Source organism: Aspergillus fijiensis (genome assembly GCF_003184825.1).
Source record: "Aspergillus fijiensis CBS 313.89 unplaced genomic scaffold BO72scaffold_11, whole genome shotgun sequence".
Taxonomy (NCBI): Eukaryota; Fungi; Ascomycota; class Eurotiomycetes; order Eurotiales; family Aspergillaceae; genus Aspergillus; species Aspergillus fijiensis.
The window spans coordinates 481,919-498,717 of NW_024468987.1; the positions used below are offsets into that span (position 1 = coordinate 481,919).

The following is a 16,799-nucleotide window of genomic DNA, read 5'->3' on the forward strand; positions in this document are numbered from 1 at the left end:
CAGCGCTAGGCTGATCTACCGGCTCAAATCAAGGAAATGGCTCGAATGCATTGCCATGCATCGAGCGCGGTGTACGTCTGGATCGAATCCTGGCTATTAACGTCCAGGGGTAGTAGTCCACGCTGTTGTCGCGTATTCCATTCGTCCAGATCTTCAACCGCTCGCCGGCCAAATGAGCTATTCCAAATCCTGGGTACCGAAGGATCAACTAGTCCTGTCTCTTTTGTCTTTCGCCGATATGTAGTGTACCCGTAGCAAAGGGGAGCGGCAAAGGTAGGCCCCAATGCCAGCGTCGCCCAAGCAGCGCAGTGTGCCAGGCCTTGCATGTCACAGCCGCAAAAGGATAGTGTTCGATCATGCGCCAGGCACTCTTTCAAAACGCCATCGGGTCTATATCTGCATTGATGGAGAAGAAAGCCTCCAGATCCATCGTGGAGAAATCAAAGTCCCAGCCCATGTCGGATTGGGTGAAATCGAGAAGATCATCTCCACTGCCGACGCTACCGCTGGGGATGCGTATGCCGTCCTGTAACAAATTCCCTTGTAGATTAGACAGCATGGGGAGGTTCCCTGCTACCGCCGGATCCCCGAGTGTAGCCATTGGCATGAGGCTCTGCCCTTGGTTGGAGGCGGAAATCGGATGGTGCTGTGGGTTTACCGGGGGGGTGTGCTCATAATCATACATCTGGCTTTTGGTCGTCTCCGGTGCTACCCACTCGTACGAGGGGTGGATTTTCCTAAGGACAGTCTGAATGGCGGTGATAGAACTCTTGATCGGATCCCCAGGCCGCATCTGCGACATGCCTTGCACGGCAGCATGTATCCATGGCAAATGTGTGGCCGCAAGATTCTCACCGTGCATGAGGTCGTACATGAGCGCAAAAGATGAGTTGCCTAGGAAATAGCCATGATACCGCAGTTCCTATAAAGTCATCAGCTTTGTGATGCTCTAATAGAACGTTCAAAAAACAACATACTCTGACCAGTTCATTGCATGCCGATGCTTCGCATAAATGATGAATGGTCCTGCATGCAGCGCTGAGGGCTTGGTTGCAGGCTTCGTTGAGCCATGAGGGAATTTCAGTCGCTCGTTTCGTCGCCGCAACGCGTGATGACCGTTTCATATCCTGTTGCCACCGTCCACGAAATATCAGAAATGGCCGAAAGGTGAGAAGAATTGTGTGATAATATACTGTAGCAATCAGCAACTCCGTCAAGAATCCTGGTTTCACGTATCTTACGAGTGGTCGCAATGATCTGTCGCACCCCCAAGCTCCCTGGCTGGGCACATTTATCCAGCCCAAAGCCCAGCGCTTGTCTCATCAAGCAGTCGAATCCGCGGAGCTCGTCGATGATCGATCTAGCAATCTTCCACATTTGCAGCAAGGACTCATGACGGCGGCCGTACATCTCAGACGCTGATCGAGCAACAATCTTGCCAAGGCTGATGAGGACCTGGAGGAAAGAATCCTCAGGAGGAGCGATACTGACATCCTTCAATGACAGTGAGCTTGGTCGTCCCAGATGGAAGCACGTCCAGCTTTGCATTAAATCAGCGGCGAGCAAGACACAGTACATGACAGAAGCTGGTCTCTTACATCTCATAGAAGCAGAGGGACCAGAACGTCGCACGTCGTTCTTCGGTGCTATCGGCGGCGTCTTCGCCCGTACTTGGGGCTTCCTTGTGCAACCCAGCTGAGATAGCCTTTCGTGTGGCGGTGCCCATGAGCAGGAATGTTGAGTTGGGCCGGCCCTGTTCGCTTTGGTAGTGAGCGTGCTAGCAAGAGAAGTCAGTGTCGTCGTCTCGCAACAGTCTAGAAGACCACTTATCATGATGATCGCCAGTTGAACGGTCTGTAAGTTCACGACATCGTCAAGGGAATGCATGGCTAGCTTGACGCGGTCGTATAGCGTATCACCCCAACTGTGATGCTGAGTGGCTAATGCTCCAATCGCCATGGCTACAAGCAGAATTGACTGGGTTACCTTATCGGGGCGAGCATCCGGCCCTTGGCCATACATCTGAGCCAGCTGGTGATAGAATTCTTCCTTGGGCCACATGGGAGCCAGATTGTGCAGGGTAGCCAAGAACCGTTCGAGAAAGCATTTGGCTAGCTCATAGGGCAAGAACAACAGCTGAGAATCCAAGCCCGCCAGGGTCTTGTTTGCATCATGGGAATCTGTGGGTGTGCCGAAGAAGATCCGGCGAAAGCTGAACATGTCCAAGCCAGCCCCGGCTTCTTCGACCTCACCCTGGGGCCGATCCACCTCGGCCGACTGACTGTTTGCCACCAAGCCTCTGTAGACCTCGTGCATGAGGGCAAAGTGCGAGGTGGAGCCATAATACAGTTGGACCTTGCATGAGGGCGATGTCATGTGGGTGGCTGAGACGCTATTGTTGACGTTCAAACTGACCGACGGGTTCCGCCGACGTGCTTGTGCTTGTGCTTGTGCTTGGTGGTGTGACGGACCGGGAGACCACGGCTGCCGCGCAGCACTGCCTTCGTCGGGCCGGGTAGTGGAAGTGGCAGTGGTGGCCCCATCAGACCCAGGCCTGTCAGGATCGAGCCTCCCTTGATACTGGTATCTCTTCCTCCGCTGGCGGATGACATCGCGGTAGATGCACGGGGTCCCCCGCAATTGGCAGGTTTTGCAGGGGTTGACTCCGTTGCATTTGATCTTCCGCTTCCTGCACTCCTGACACGCCTTGGCGATCCGCCAACCCGTTGATTGAGCCGGGGACTCGGCGTCAGCCATTTGCACTGGGCAAGTTGGCTGGTTGAATCGTTGTGTCTTGTTAAAATGGAAGGTTCATCGTGATGCGTCATTCATTGGGAGGCAGTTGGAAGAATCGGATTTAGATCACGTGAGTTGATCCGTTATTCCGAGCCAGATCCGTCCTAGCCTGAAAGACGGACTCGACCAAGAGGTTTCTTCTACAGCTTGACTACAACCACTTCCATCGATGTGTGTGAGATAGAATTCAGTTCCGTTTATTTACATCTTCGAGCTGCAATGGCAATGATGTATACCACTTTTGCAAAGCCTTCGACTGAAGGTGAGATACCGAGGGTTGGGCACGGAAAAAATATATGTTCAGGTCTGCAGCCAGGTTAGGAAGGCTGAAGCTAGTTGCTGGTGCTACAACAAAAGATCCAAATGCATGGCTCCTAGGCAATCACTTCCCAACACTCTTTTTGGCGTTGGCGTGGGCGTTGGCGCTGGTGCTGGTCAAAGTCACCTAGACCTGTCAAGCTATATCGCTAATCTCTGCTTTCAACCCTTAGACTGGGCAGAAGTATAGCAAAGGTTTAGCGAGAGAAGGGAAAACTTGAAGCATGGCATTTCCTGGAAACCAGACATCCGGATCAAAACGGAAATCTCGACGATCTGGACCGTGTCAGCTTGACTTTCGCAAGCTGGAGGGAATCTGTCCAACGCCACGGCGGAGCGACTGATGGTATCGCGGAGAGTTTCTTGGCAACGCCACTGGGCTCAAAGGACCTCTCCCCTCTCCCTTTGTCCGGAGGCAAGATCATAAAGCGTTTGAGCCATTGTCAGTGGCGAGAATCTCGGATATCCCGACTAGCGTTGAGTTGGTATCGTTGTCGTTGGCCTCAATATCCTCCGCTGGTTGGGATGTGTCACGCTGCCAAGATCTCCAACCGCCAACTCTCCGGGTGTATCTGTCATCGATTCCTCTTTGACTCGTTCAAGACGACGTTTCAGGCCCAAATCGACGTACACCGGCAATTGCACACCTTGATCTCCTCCGTGAAAACACCGTCTGCCTCGGCTAATTCACCCAAGAAGACGGCAGAGACTTTCCGATCATGTATCAAACCTTTTGCCAAGGGAGACTTCCCACGGACAAGGGACTCCTGTCAGGTCTTGGCCAGTCCGGGGTTGCGGGGTTGGGCCAAACGCGGGGGAAGCTGCCACCTGCTTCCTTAACCCTCGTCTCTCCTCGTCTCCTCTTCGGCTAACTGTCTGTGCTGGATTGATGCGAACTTTGATCTTCTCCCCGGATCATTGATTGGTTCTCAAGGGGTGGCTCCAATCTCTCCAGCCGTGATGATCGGGGGGGAAGTCACACGGTTGGGAGTCCCTGGACACGTGGAACGGCCTTTCACTGGATGGAACAGGAAGAGACTCTTTGGGCCCTCGTAAAGAGATGCTTGGCAAAAAAAGCCATGATAAGAACCGCGCAGACTAGCCGATGCCCGTCATAACCATGACGCGGACATCCCGACTATAATTCTATCTTGTCAAGGTGCGAATTGCAAAGTCTGGACCGCTTGTGATTATTGCCGTTTGAAATTGCCGTTAGCGAGCAGTGAGAAGGCGAAAGAAAGCTATAAAGTGGTCGAGTTGGGACAGTTGGTTGTTGGTTGCTAAGGTGGTGCAGGATCTCTCCTCCGCGCTTTCTTTCCTCCCGCCTCCCGCCTCCCTTTCCATCTTCCCCATCTTCCTCGAGCACCGTGACTTGAACGATGCAAAAAGATTCAATGGCTTCTGAGAAAGGCATCACCCACCACCAGGAAGACGTCTTCACTCAAGATGCCTCCAAAGCCGCTGGTCAAGGCCTCGCAGCCACTGATCAGTATGGACGAGCGTTGATCGAATTCGATCCAGCAGCAGAACGCCGCCTGCGCCGCAAGATTGACCTGTTCATCCTCCCCACTGTTTCGCTCATCTACCTCTTCTGTTTCATCGATCGAGCCAATATTGGTAAGCATTGCCTGCCCCATAGAGGATACAATGCGCGTGCCTCTAACCACCCTCTACCATAGGAAATGCCAAACTGGCCGGTCTCGAGAAAGACCTAGGCTTCACAGGCTACGACTACAACATCGTCCTCTCAGTCTTCTACATCTCCTACATCCTCTTCGAAATCCCCTCCAATATCGCTTGCAAGTTGATCGGCCCGGGCTGGTTCCTCCCCGCGGTGACCGTCGCCTTTGGCATCTGTTCGCTGGGCACGGCGTTCGTCCAGAACAAGCAAAGCGCCGCCGGGGTGCGCTTCCTTCTTGGGATCTTCGAAGCAGGCATGCTGCCTGGCATCGCCTACTACCTCTCGCGCTGGTACCGTCGCAAGGAGCTGGCCTTCTACTTATCGCTGTACATCGTGATGGCGCCGCTGGCGGGGGCGTTCGGCGGGCTGCTGGCCTCGGCGATCCTCAAGATCGACCACTTCGGCAGCCTGCACACGTGGCGCATGATCTTCGCCATCGAAGGGATCATCACGATCGGGCTGGGGCTTCTCGCATTCGTGACGCTGACGGACCGGCCCGAGACGGCGCGGTGGCTCACGCAGGAGCAAAAAGACCTCGCCATCGCGCGGATCAAGTCCGAGCGCGTCGCGACGACCGAGGTGCTCGACAAGATGGACAAGGCAAAGATGATGCGGGGGATCTTCAGCCCGGCGACCCTTACCACGGCGTTCATCTTCCTGCTCAACAATGTCACGGTCCAGGGCCTGGCCTTCTTCGCGCCGACGATCGTGCGCACCATCTACCCGACCAGTAGCGTTGTCTCGCAGCAGCTGCACACGGTGCCGCCCTACATCGTGGGCGCCTTCTTCACGGTGCTCTTCCCCTTCCTGAGCTGGCGCTTCGACCGGCGCCTGCCCTTCTTCGTCCTCGCCCCGCCGCTCACCATCACGGGCTACATCATGTTCCTGGCCAGCACCAACCCGCAGGTCCGCTACGGCGCGACCTTCCTCATCGCCGCGGGGGCCTTCAGCTTCGGCGCCCTCTGCAACGCCCACGTCTCGAACAACGTTGTCTCCGACACCGCCCGCTCCGCCGCCATCGGCACCAACGTCATGTTCGGCAACGTCGGCGGCCTCGTCTCCACCTGGTCCTTCCTCCCCTCCGACGCCCCGGACTACCACATCGGCAACGGCCTCAACCTGGCCACCGCCTCCATGACCCTGATCCTGGGCGCGCTGATGTGGATGTGGATGCGCTGGGACAACCGCCGCCGCGAGAAGATCGATATCGATCGCGCCTTGGCCGACCTCTCGCAGGAGCAGATCCAGGATCTGGACTGGCGCAACCCCGCCTTCAAGTGGAAGATGTAAATGGTTTCCCTGGAAGTGTTGTTTGGAGCTGGAGAGACTGGCTGGGCGGGTCACGGGTGTTCTGGAGCGCAAGCGTTTGTGAAGTTTCTGTATGTATGTTAAGTAACTGTTTGATCACATGTCCTCCGGACTGAGTACTATTCTACATGTTATACATCCAATATAAATATGCTAATTCCATGTATACATTTCAAAACCGTTGACGGGATCCAGACTATCGGAGCGGCATCCCGGCAGGCATTGCACTACCTACAGTAACCTCACGAGCCAACGAATTGACTGGACCAGCGCCTCCAATTCAATATAGCAAGTCATCCATTCTATCAAGTCGGTGCACAATTCCTCTCTTGCGACATCCCTCATTCCATCGATTCTACCGACGAAGTAAACATTCTGCAGTCTCGAACGGTTCTGCTTTCTTGTTGAAGTGATTATCATGCCCAACCATGACGAGGTGGATCCTCAGAAATGCATGTCAGAACAAACGTCACTTCACAGAAGATCCATCGAAAAGGGTATAGCAGAAACGTAGGGTATTGTGTAAATGCGTCGGATGACCACGATCCGGCAAACCGAGACTGACACTCGTTATGGCGTGAGGTTGCGGTAGTGAAGGTGGATACGTGATGCAGATTAACCAATAATCTAGCTAGTGTTATATGGGCGGCGTACAGTTAGCTTGCCGGTGCGATGTTTTGTCATCCATAACGTATTGTACATTGGTCTCTATAGAAAAGGAACTCTAGACCCCATTTTGAAAACATGCATATCTTACAGGCTGTGTGTACTCCCCAGAGAATTGCACAGCATATCATGCTCGACAACAACCCCTCTATGCATCTATTGCTTCTATTATCTTTTCATTCGCGCAGGACGCTAACTCGGATTTATATATCCTTCCTCGCATACCGACTGTGCTTCTTTCGCAACGTCTCTCCGTACTAAACACAAACGCGTCAGTATTGTGACCAAGAAGCTATCGATCACCCGGGCGGCGGGAGAGGGGAAAGCTTACCTTCATTAAGACATACGGAATCGGGATAAAGACAATCGACAAGAACGCCAGGGTGGAGCTGGCCCACCCCACGCCCAGATTCTTGTACATGGCCGACGCAAACAGGGGGAACCCCGCGCCGAACGCCGACCGGAACAGGTCGTTCCCCGCCAGGACCGACGCTGCGTACGCCGGATACGCATCAGGCAGATAGTTCAACACGGGGTTGAAGAGCAGAAAGGCGCCGAGGCCGAAGAACCCCGAGCCGACGATGGGCATGATCCAGTGGATGTCGGGGCGGGCGCTCCAGCCGAACCAGAACAGGCAGATGGGAATGCAGCAGCCGCCGACGATGGCGGGCGGGAGGCGGGCCTCCGGGGCGATGTTGCCGTTCTCGTCGAAGCGGGGTTCCAGGTATTTGTGCATCCACCAGTAGTACGGGGGCAGCACGAGGAGGACGCCCACGAGGATGCCGATGAAGGCGAGGCCTTCTTGGCCTAGGTTGAAGCCGTAGATCTCTTCGAAGACGATGGAGAAGGACTCGAACCAGACGTACAGCAGGCCGTAGATGAGCGCGATGTAGAGGTTGAGGAGGAAGACCATGGGCTCGAGGAAGTTGAGGGTGAGCGGGCGAACGAGCGTGATCATGATCAATTCGCGGCCCATCAGCCCCTCGCTCTCGATCTCGGGCTCGCATTTCAGGTTCTCGCGGCCCGTGAGTTTGCGGAGGCGACGAGCTCGGCGGTACAGGATGTTGGCCGACGAGGTCTCGGGCAGGAGGAAGACGAGCATCACCAGCGAGAAGCCCGACAGCCACATGAGCTCCCAGATGGTCCAGGTCCAGCCTTTGGCTTGCGCGGCGAATCCTCCAACCAAGGGTCCGATGACGGGGCCGCACACGGCGCTGATTCCCCAGATACCGATCGCGTAGGCGCGTTTCGCGGGGCGGAACATGTCGGAGATGGTTGCGCCACCCTGCTCAGAGTTAGTACCTATTCTTTCTTGGAGATGGGTAGGAACGCACGGTGGCTAGGGCGGGAGAGCCGAAAAACCCCGTCAAGAATCGGAACGCCAGCAACGTCCCCAAGTTTTTGGCGAGCGCGGTGGGCACCTGGAGGCACACGAAGATGATGAGGGTGGCGATATAGACAGGATTGCGTCCGATCTGGGGCACCTCGCTCATCGGCGACCAGATCAACGGACCGAGTCCGTATCCCGCGACGAAGAGCGTCAACCCCAGCGTGGCAGCGACTTGGCTGATCTGGAATTCTTTGGTGACTGTCACAATTCCCGGAGTAAAGATGGAGCTCCCGATGTAGACGCTGAAGGTTAGGAGGCAGATTTCGAAGGTAACGAACACCTTCTTCCATAGGGGCCAGTTCTGAGGATTCTGAGCCGATATTAGGTTGGTCTGTGTGCAACATGCGTGTGCATGCGTGTGCATGTGAACGGATGCGCACATACCTCTTGATCATTCTCGTCCCACCAGTCGATGACATTGACGTCTTTGCCTTTCTCGGGGTTGATTCGTACGCCCGTCAAACCCTGGAAATTGTGGCCTCTGTGTTCCCATGCCGTCGAGGGGATTCGAGACAGGTGTTCACGGGGAGAGTGGTAATCTTCGTCGGGGACATTGATGGCCGAGTCGACTCGACCTTCGTGAGCCATCTGGCCTGATTTCTCCAAGCTGATATATCGCTTCCATAGTTCCGGATCTCTTTCTTCAGAGTATCGAAAGCAGCGATTTCTGGTGAGAAGGCGGATGGCATGGCCAAAAACCGAGTCTTGGATGAGAGTAGCGGCCATTGCGCAGGTCGGTCGGTTTGTCGATCAGGGAAATGGAGAGACCCTGAAAATCGCTCCACCCAGACCCTTTGGCCGGATCCCTTTATAGTATCCATGATTTCAAGTTTCATGACGATGATGATGATGAGAGTTGGTGGTGGGGACTTGGAATGGAATGCGAGTCATGGGTGGTGATGCGGATGATGTAATGGAAGGATGATGCACCGGTGATGGAAGTGATGGAACATGTTTGTCTGGTTTGTTAGAATTGCTGTTTGCTTGGTTTGAATCATCACTCAGTGGAAGTCACTGACTGATTTGGTCCATCTGTATGTACTCTGTACAATTCACCGCATCTTGTCCTACACTCCCAGTTTTCAAACATACTACAGAGTACTTGATGAGCACAATCCTCCACTTCCCCACTGGCCTGTCCCGGTGGAAACATGTTTGTTCTATCGGTCAGAATTCACCCGCACCCTTCTTTGTCTAGGGACCACTCAACTAACCCCAAACAGAGCAATGCGTTGCTGATCGCTACTCCGTACCACGAGGTGACATTGAAGACTACTGCGTCGGTGGAATTTGGGTGAGCTGTCCGCATTAACGCAGTCCATCTCGCGTGACCCGCCCCCAGTCCCACGCTTTCCCCATAATTTCCCCGGTCAAGGCGGGTCTTCCCCGGGTTTGTGCCGTCCCATACACCCTCATTTGCTCGGAATTCGTGCGCGGAAGTTGACCGAACCTCCCTTAGCCAAGCTAACGCATGCCATTTCCCCGCCTGTCGAAGGATGCAACCCTCTCCATCCGGGGTAAAGACCTCGCAGCGGCCCCACGGTCCCTTTGCTAGAACGTGGGGGAGTCTGTGTCCGCCAGTCAAACAGGGCGTTCCAGTGAATTCCCATTGATAAGCTCCTCGTGAAAACTCGGACGGCCGACAGGGGACATGCCGGATTACACGCTCGGCAACTTGCGTTTCCTCCTCTAGCCCATGCATCCCCAAGGCAAGTTGGTCAGACGATCATGATGATTGGTGCCTCTCATTCATAAACTTCTCGCTCATTCCGATGCACCCCACACTACCGTAGTTGGTGTGGTACAGGCTCATCGCTCTCTCGGGGTGCATCCGCTTTTTGACCCTATATAAACGCAACGAGACGCACGCCAATGTTTCCGGTTCCCATTATACCTTTCTGTTCAAACAGTACTCTCGCTGATTGCGCCTGTGTGCCCTACGATGGCTGGCTCCAAGAAACCGGTCAATATCTTCCGTCTGAGGAACCTCGGCGACCCAAAGGAGATCTTCAATTGGAAGCTATGGTTCGCCGTTCTCTCCTTTGGCCTGATGGGCGCTGCTCGCGGGGTGGACGAGGGGTTGATCTCGGGCGCTTTCAACTCCGCCGACTTCAAACGCACTATCCATTACAGCTCATATAGCGCGGTCGAACAGACCAACATCAAGGCGAATGTCTCCGCTATGGTGCAGATTGGGTCGGTCGGTGGTGCTCTTTTGTAAGTCCTCTGGCCCAACCAACGCATTGGTTCATCGCTCATACGCTGTTCAGCGCTTTCCTCGTTTGTGACCGCATTGGACGCATTTGGGCTACTCGTCAACTGTGTGTCTTATGGATCATCGGCATTGCCATATTTATGGGAGCCAATGGCAACCTGGGTGCGATCTATGCCGGTCGCTTTGTGGCCGGGTTGGGCGTAGGACAAACGGTCGTGGTTGGACCTGTTTACCTGGCTGAGATTGTGAGTGATGGCCAGAACATGGATTGCAAACCCGACTAACCCGTTGGAGGCGCCTGCATCTATCCGAGGCTTGTGTACCTGTGTCTTTACCGGATTCGTCTATCTCGGCATTGTGCTCGCCTACTTCACCAACTACGGCTGCCAAGTGAACCTGGGAGACAACACCCACAAACGATGGGTATGCCACCACTGCACCCACTTTCTATGACTGCAATGAAACTGACTGGTCGTAGGAAATTCCCACCAGTTTACACATCATCTTCGCCGGTCTGATCATCATCCTCTCGTTCCTCCAATACGAATCCCCCCGATTCCTGATCAAGAAAGGCAAACCCGAGCAAGCCCTGCGTAACCTCTCGCGCATCCGCAACCTCCCACAAGACCACGAGTATGTCGTGCGAGAGATCACCGCCATCCAACAAGCCCACCAGGCCGAGCTGGAAGCCACCATGGGCGCCGGCTGGCTTGGCATCCTCAAAGAGGCCTTCCTCATCCCGAGCAACCTATACCGCCTCTACCTGGCCGCCATGGCCCAGCTTCTGTCGCAGTGGTCCGGCGCGGGCTCGATCACACTGTACGCGCCGGATCTCTTCAAGCTCCTAGGCATCACCGGCTCCAACGAATCGCTCCTCGTGACCGCCGTCTTCGGCATCGTCAAGCTCGTGGCCGCCATCATCTGCGCACTCTTCCTCGTGGATGTAATCGGTCGCAAACGCGCCCTGCTGCTCGGCATCACCCTCCAGGGCATCGCCATGGTCTACATCGCGGCGTTCCTGACCGACGTGCCCCAAATGGGCATCGACGACGCCTTCGTCCTCCCGGACTCGAAGAAGGGGATCAGCCGCGGCGCGATCGCCATGATCTACATCTCGGGCGTCGGCTGGGCCCTGGGCTGGAACTCGATGCAGTACCTGCTGACGGCGGAGCTGTTCCCGCTGCGCATCCGCGCCCTCGCCACCTCGGCCGCCATGACCCTGCACTTTGTGAATCAGTACGGCAACTCGCGCGCCGTGCCCAACATGCTGCTCGCCACCCCCGCCGGCGGCATCACCCCCAAAGGCACCTTCTGGTTTTTCGCTGCTGTCACCGTGCTCGGCGGCGTGTGGGTGTGGTTCAGTGTCCCCGAGACGGCGGGCCGCAGTCTGGAGAGCATGGATCGCCTGTTCGAGTTGCCGTGGTACAAGATCGGCCGGTATGGGAACCGCGACGCCGAGCAGCGCGATCTGGTCGTCAGCGAGAAGCAGGAGCACGCGGACGAGCATTTCGGGACCGCGACGCACGAGGAGCGGGCGGATGTGGCGGCCAAGGTGTGATTCAGTCGGTCTTGGTCTTAGGAATGGATCTTGTGGTGAGGTGGTGTGGCCTTTGAGCCGATACAGAATTCTTTACTATCTTCTCACTTCCGGGATTATTTGCATTGGAGTCTCGAGTGGCTGGCCTTTAGCCTCTGGTGCTTACCACCGGGTCCCACCGGAAATAGGTCGGTAGGTCATATACGTAGGCATGTCTGAATCTAAGATACCATAGTTACTGCCTATACAAGACGGAATGCAGCACATATACCTGTGCATAAGAACCGATCCTTAAGCAGACCTCCACGGCTACATCCCCCATGCCCCATGCCCCAAGCCCCATGCCCCATCCACCCTTCCACAATTCGTCTACAACCCTATCACTGACGGCAGACGAACTACATCCACCACATTTCCACGTGAAGCTAGCATTACTCCCAAGTTTCGTCTCTTTCCAACAGGAGTGTACACGAAGCGACGCCGGTTCGTCGTAGCGCTCAACGCCCATGTACATGAACACCAGCCGCGATACTTATTGTTAATCGAGTCTTGCTGTCAGACCATGCCATTGCATCTTGTACAGTACACAGCTACAGTACCTACTCCACGCGCTCGACGCGCTGCACCACCATCGCCGTCGCCGCACCGCCCCCATTGCAAATTGCGGCGACGCCATACTCGCCCGGCTGCAGCTGGTGCAGCAGGGTGACCAGGATGCGCGACCCGGAGCTGCCCAGCGCGTGGCCGAGCGAGATGGCGCCGCCGAGGGGGTTGACGCGGGCGTTCTCGAGGCCGAGGATCTATGTAGATTGCGTTAGCAAAGTCCAGTTCCTTGAAGATCTCACCACGATAGCCCCTCCCGCGCCAGATAGCGAGAGTCAACGTAAACGTACCTTCTCATTCGCCTTGATAACGGCGGCAAACGCCTCATTGAACTCCCACACCGCCACCTGCTCCTTGGAGATCCCCGCGCGCCGCAGCGCAATGGGTACGGCCTTAGCCGGCGCGACCGGGAAATCCACGGGATCGACCGCGGCATCCGCGGCGGCGACCACGCGCGCCAGCACGGGGTTGCTGCCATCGCCGGCATACTCCCTGGCCAGATCCCTGGAGCCGAGGACTAGCGCGGACGCGCCGTCGTTCATGGTACTGGCGTTGCCGGCGGTGACGGTGCCCGAGCCGTCGCGCAGGAAGGCCGGCTTCAGCGCGCGCAGCTTGTCCGCCCTCAGATTCTCGAAGCCCTCGTCCGTGTCGACGACCGTCTCCTTGCCTCTCTTATCCCGGACGGTTACGGGGACGACCTCTGCCGCGAACCGGCCGGACTGCCACGCGGCCTGCGCGCGCTCGTAGCTGCGGATCGCATAGTCGTCCTGCGCCTCGCGGCTGACCCCGTGCTTCTTGGCCGTCGTCTCCGCGCAGATCCCCATGTGGATCTGGTTGTACACGTCCCACAGCCCGTCCTTGATCAGCCCGTCCTCCAGTTTTATTTCGCCGAAGGGGGGCAGCTGCGCGCTCCGCGGCAGGTAGTACGGCACCCGCGACATGTTTTCCATCCCGCCGGCGATCTGCGCGCGAGAGAGCCCCAGCTGGATGTTCTGGGCCGCGAGTGCCACGGCTTTCAGGCCCGAGGCGCACACCTTGTTGATCGTTGTGCAGTCGAGGGAGGGCGGGAGGTCGGCGAAGATGGCCGCTTGGCGCGCGGGCGACTGCCCCATGTTGGCGGACAGGACGTTGCCCATGTATAGGTCGGTGAATTCGGGGATGGGGACCCCCGACTTGTGGACGGCGGCGCGGATGGCGGTTGCGCCGAGGTGGGGGGCGGAGATGGTGGCGAAGGGGCCGTTGAACTGGTTCAGCCTCGGTTAGTGTGGAAGAATGGAAAAAAAAGGGGGGGTTTGGGGGGTTCTCCCCCCATGCGCTTGAGGTTGGGGGATGAGGGTAGGGTGGGGTGGTGCTGGTAAAGAGGGGGGTATGGGGTCTCCCCCATGATCGTCAAGGGTGGATGGTGACTGAGGATTGTACAAGTAGGCAGATGGGATGCAGAAATGTAGGAACAAGAGCCCACCTTCGCAGTTGGCGTGCGAGCTGCACTCAGAATATAGGCTTCTTCGATCTGAGAGGGCCGGGTGGTGTGGAAGGCGCGCTGGAACTGAGGCCGTGCGGGGAGGGCCCGCATCGCACGAGTGGTGCGCTGCATGATGACAGGGCGGATGGATTACAAGCGAGAGAGAAAAGATAAATTTATGACAAAAGTATTATGATTGATGTAGGAGAGTGATTAGAGTGAGTGTAAGTGTAAGTCAAGAAAAAGCAGGGTGAGGGTCACTCCTCAGGTATATCCAGATATTAAATGAATGAAGTCCGCCTCCGCCCGCCTGTAGCCGCTGAGCCGCTGCCGAGGTAACCCCATCACGTGCGGGGTCACATGCGGGGTCGGCCTTTCCTCCGAATTCCTTCCAACACTTCAAACATAGGAAAACCACAACACAGATGACCGAACGAAAGACCGAAAGACATATGAAAACGTCCCACAAAACACCAACACCTGCAAAGCCAACATCCAAGCCAACTACCGCCATCGTCCCAACCTCGACCCTCCACTCCGATCGTCCTCGTCCGCAATCCGCTCATCGCCCGGAAACATCGGCCAACAATCCGTCATCGAAGCGCGCGTGCGCGGTCGGGCCCGTCGCTGCACCATGCGCGGACTCCTGACAGCCTCGTCGCTCCGACGCGCAAACGAGCTCTCCAATACCCGGGACCCTCGCTCCCTCAGATCCCGCCTCCCCTTCTGAATAATGCGCGGTCGTGCCTGTTGCAGCGTGTGCGATCGGGGCGCCGATGGCGTGGGTCGAGCCCGTGAGTCCAGACGCGTGGGATAAGGCGAGGCCGTACGAGGATGGACCGGATCTCTGGATGTCATGCGCCCACGGCTGGCGTGGGTGTCCAAGGAGCGACTGCGGCGGTTCATCGGGCGGATGGGGATCCTGCTGGGTGGGGGGCGCGTCGTGGTCGGGCGCGTGGGGCTGTCCTCGCCGGAACTGCCTGTCGTCGTGTCCTCCACCGGGCTATTCTCGCTCGAGCTGGGCGGGAGCTGCTCCAGATTCTCAGCGAAGTGGACATGGCGCGTCGGGGTCATGCTTCGACTGCTCTGGGGCGGAGAAGCAGTCCGGAGTCGCGGCATCCCTGGCGTGGAGCGCGTCTTGCGGATGGGCTCCCGCTCCGCCACGGGGGAGCGCGGGCGCGGGGGCCGGGTCCGTCGCGGGGGGATGGGTGGAACGGGTGAAATCACCCGGGCGGCTTGAAACCGGGGTTGGCGGATCTCCAACTCCACTGTCGGTCGGGCGGGTTGAGAGCGAGAACGAGGCCGGAATACCTGTTTAATGGCACGCGTCAGACGATTCTTCTGCGAAGGTCTCGGGCGATGTACCACTTCTGGATCCATCGTGATTGGAGATGTGGGTCGTCTGGGTTGAGTGACGAAGATCTGCTTGAACACTCGTGTCAGCCGTCTCCGTTTGGGAGGGATCGAGGGAAGTCCCACTGGTGACGGTGTGGCGGGTCGAGGCCGCCCTCGAGGCAGGCGTTCCTCGCGCAGAGCTCGCGCCCCTGGACGTGGAGCGGCAAAGTGAATCGCCGGTGGTGATCGCGAGGGCGTCGATCTGTACGAAGTCTTGGGTCGCATGGGCGACACCAGCTGGGGCTCAGGGCGACGGGGAGGGTCGACCACGACGGGCGTGCGTTGCCAGGGCCGGCCGCGCGGCCGCTGGGGTGGCAGCGGCCGCCTCAGTTCATCGTCCGACGAGTCCGGCTGCCGTCGGAGAAAGGGAAACCGAAATTTGAAGCTTCCACTACGTCTGCGGGTGAGTGGCCTCGGCATACCGTGCGGGTCGTCTAGGCCCCTCATATTCGTGTTTCCTGGCACCTCGCGGCAGTCTCGTTCGATACTGGTCCGCGTTTCTTTGCGGCAGAGTCTGATCCAGCCTCGGGGACAGCGCTTCACGTTGCGCTCGATGCGCCTAATCCCCCCCGGAAGGACTTCGATGGTTTCTCTGATATGGCACATGATTAGCAGAGACTCTCTCAGACCTGCCGTGTACTGGGATGGGTGATTACTCTATGACAGGTAGGTAATTCAAATGTGATGCTGATTGTTTCTAGCCGAAGGGCCGTAGGGCGGCCAGATATACTTGCCGGGGGCAGACTCGCAGATGAAACCTGCCCTCACAGACAAAGAACGCGCACCGGCATCGTAGAGCAGTGGGGACAATAGGCGTGGCCTCCGATCTCTTTGTGTAGACAGCGGCGTTGTCGCGACAAGGACAACGAGGGTGAGCGTGAAAGCAACCAACTCTTGTTGTTCAGTCCCGGGCGACATGTGGTAGGAGTCATGGGTTCACCGCGCCTGATAGAGAAAGGAGGAGCAGAACATACGAGGCATAGGTTGGTTCAGGTGGTTAGGAAATCAAAAGACAAAAGAGATAAAGAGTGGGTTCTCGTCCATAAACAAGGGGAAGAGTCAAAGACATTATATCTCCTGGCCCATCATCGAGCGCACATGGAACGGGAGATCACCGGATTCGAGCCCTGGGCTCTTTTTGTCTTCCTCTCCAGCCTTCGTGTGGCTGAGCAGGGTGAGTCGGAGTAGCTTCAGGTGTAGGTGTAGTAGGTGTGGTATAATAGGCACCAGACCATACCTATTCCAAGCTAGAGGGGAGTCATTCATGTCTACTTCGTATTGTGGGATTGTCGGTGAGTGCTCGGCATATTGCTGTAAGTACCAGCCTTACGAAAAAGGTAGTTAGTACTTACTTAGTACAGTAAGTAGGTAAGTTAGGGAATGATGGAAAAGGTGTAGTGCAGTGCAGTGCAAGTGGAGGTCAGGTCA

At 56.7% G+C, this 16,799-nt stretch overlaps 6 protein-coding genes across 6 annotated transcripts; 2 read left to right on the forward strand and 4 right to left on the reverse strand.

Moving 5' to 3' along the window:
* Nucleotides 1–373: 373 nt before the first annotated feature.
* On the reverse strand, nucleotides 374–2,757 carry BO72DRAFT_372454 (Zn(II)2Cys6 transcription factor; the record flags this gene model as incomplete). Its single annotated transcript, XM_040941044.1, has 5 exons — nucleotides 374–922; nucleotides 978–1,192; nucleotides 1,242–1,540; nucleotides 1,599–1,777; nucleotides 1,852–2,757. 5 exons carry the CDS (start codon nucleotides 2,755–2,757, stop codon nucleotides 374–376), a joined length of 2,148 nt encoding a protein of 715 aa, XP_040803981.1.
* A 1,467-nt stretch (nucleotides 2,758–4,224) lies between these two features.
* Nucleotides 4,225–6,185, forward strand: BO72DRAFT_25567 (putative MFS transporter). Its single transcript, XM_040940080.1, has 2 exons — nucleotides 4,225–4,731; nucleotides 4,794–6,185. Exons 1-2 carry the CDS (start codon nucleotides 4,494–4,496, stop codon nucleotides 6,083–6,085), a joined length of 1,530 nt encoding a protein of 509 aa, XP_040803982.1. The 5' UTR covers nucleotides 4,225–4,493; the 3' UTR covers nucleotides 6,086–6,185.
* Nucleotides 6,186–6,785: 600 nt separating this feature from the next.
* On the reverse strand, nucleotides 6,786–9,055 carry BO72DRAFT_445784 (MFS transporter). The gene is made up of 4 exons (XM_040944136.1): nucleotides 8,544–9,055; nucleotides 8,104–8,469; nucleotides 7,101–8,054; nucleotides 6,786–7,026 (listed from the first exon to the last, which is right to left on the reverse strand). The coding sequence occupies exons 1-4, from the start codon at nucleotides 8,883–8,885 to the stop codon at nucleotides 6,973–6,975; spliced, it is 1,716 nt and encodes a 571-aa protein (XP_040803983.1). The 5' UTR covers nucleotides 8,886–9,055; the 3' UTR covers nucleotides 6,786–6,972.
* A 926-nt stretch (nucleotides 9,056–9,981) lies between these two features.
* Nucleotides 9,982–12,039, forward strand: BO72DRAFT_25691 (putative MFS quinate transporter). Its single transcript, XM_040940097.1, has 4 exons — nucleotides 9,982–10,376; nucleotides 10,430–10,619; nucleotides 10,669–10,797; nucleotides 10,853–12,039. Exons 1-4 carry the CDS (start codon nucleotides 10,102–10,104, stop codon nucleotides 11,930–11,932), a joined length of 1,674 nt encoding a protein of 557 aa, XP_040803984.1. The 5' UTR covers nucleotides 9,982–10,101; the 3' UTR covers nucleotides 11,933–12,039.
* Nucleotides 12,040–12,457: 418 nt separating this feature from the next.
* On the reverse strand, nucleotides 12,458–14,294 carry BO72DRAFT_25628 (thiolase). The gene is made up of 3 exons (XM_040940088.1): nucleotides 13,977–14,294; nucleotides 12,805–13,758; nucleotides 12,458–12,711 (listed from the first exon to the last, which is right to left on the reverse strand). Exons 1-3 carry the CDS (start codon nucleotides 14,106–14,108, stop codon nucleotides 12,511–12,513), a joined length of 1,287 nt encoding a protein of 428 aa, XP_040803985.1. The 5' UTR covers nucleotides 14,109–14,294; the 3' UTR covers nucleotides 12,458–12,510.
* On the reverse strand, nucleotides 14,295–16,139 carry BO72DRAFT_25651 (putative RNA binding protein). The gene is made up of 2 exons (XM_040940092.1): nucleotides 15,456–16,139; nucleotides 14,295–15,398 (listed from the first exon to the last, which is right to left on the reverse strand). The coding sequence occupies exons 1-2, from the start codon at nucleotides 15,975–15,977 to the stop codon at nucleotides 14,481–14,483; spliced, it is 1,440 nt and encodes a 479-aa protein (XP_040803986.1). The 5' UTR covers nucleotides 15,978–16,139; the 3' UTR covers nucleotides 14,295–14,480.
* Between the last annotated feature and the right edge of the window lie 660 nt (nucleotides 16,140–16,799).

Bases quoted from the DNA above. Each gene is read 5' to 3' on its own strand.
- BO72DRAFT_25567 (XM_040940080.1), top strand. From the start codon at position 4,494: ATGCAAAAAGATTCAATGGCTTCTGAGAAAGGCATCACCCACCACCAG. The intron at 4,732-4,793 runs GTAAGCATTGCC...CCTCTACCATAG, and splicing joins CATCGATCGAGCCAATATTG to GAAATGCCAAACTGGCCGGT.
- BO72DRAFT_445784 (XM_040944136.1), bottom strand. From the start codon at position 8,885: ATGGCCGCTACTCTCATCCAAGACTCGGTTTTTGGCCATGCCATCCGC. The intron at 8,470-8,543 runs GTATGTGCGCAT...ATATCGGCTCAG, and splicing joins GGGACGAGAATGATCAAGAG to AATCCTCAGAACTGGCCCCT. The intron at 8,055-8,103 runs GTGCGTTCCTAC...AACTCTGAGCAG, and splicing joins GCTCTCCCGCCCTAGCCACC to GGTGGCGCAACCATCTCCGA.
- BO72DRAFT_25691 (XM_040940097.1), top strand. From the start codon at position 10,102: ATGGCTGGCTCCAAGAAACCGGTCAATATCTTCCGTCTGAGGAACCTC. The intron at 10,377-10,429 runs GTAAGTCCTCTG...TACGCTGTTCAG, and splicing joins TCGGTCGGTGGTGCTCTTTT to CGCTTTCCTCGTTTGTGACC. The intron at 10,798-10,852 runs GTATGCCACCAC...GACTGGTCGTAG, and splicing joins ACAACACCCACAAACGATGG to GAAATTCCCACCAGTTTACA.
- BO72DRAFT_25628 (XM_040940088.1), bottom strand. From the start codon at position 14,108: ATGCAGCGCACCACTCGTGCGATGCGGGCCCTCCCCGCACGGCCTCAG. The intron at 13,759-13,976 runs GTGGGCTCTTGT...AGGCTGAACCAG, and splicing joins CTCGCACGCCAACTGCGAAG to TTCAACGGCCCCTTCGCCAC. The intron at 12,712-12,804 runs GTACGTTTACGT...CAATCTACATAG, and splicing joins TTATCAAGGCGAATGAGAAG to ATCCTCGGCCTCGAGAACGC.
- BO72DRAFT_25651 (XM_040940092.1), bottom strand. From the start codon at position 15,977: ATGTGCCATATCAGAGAAACCATCGAAGTCCTTCCGGGGGGGATTAGG. The intron at 15,399-15,455 runs GTGGGACTTCCC...GTGTTCAAGCAG, and splicing joins GACCCGCCACACCGTCACCA to ATCTTCGTCACTCAACCCAG.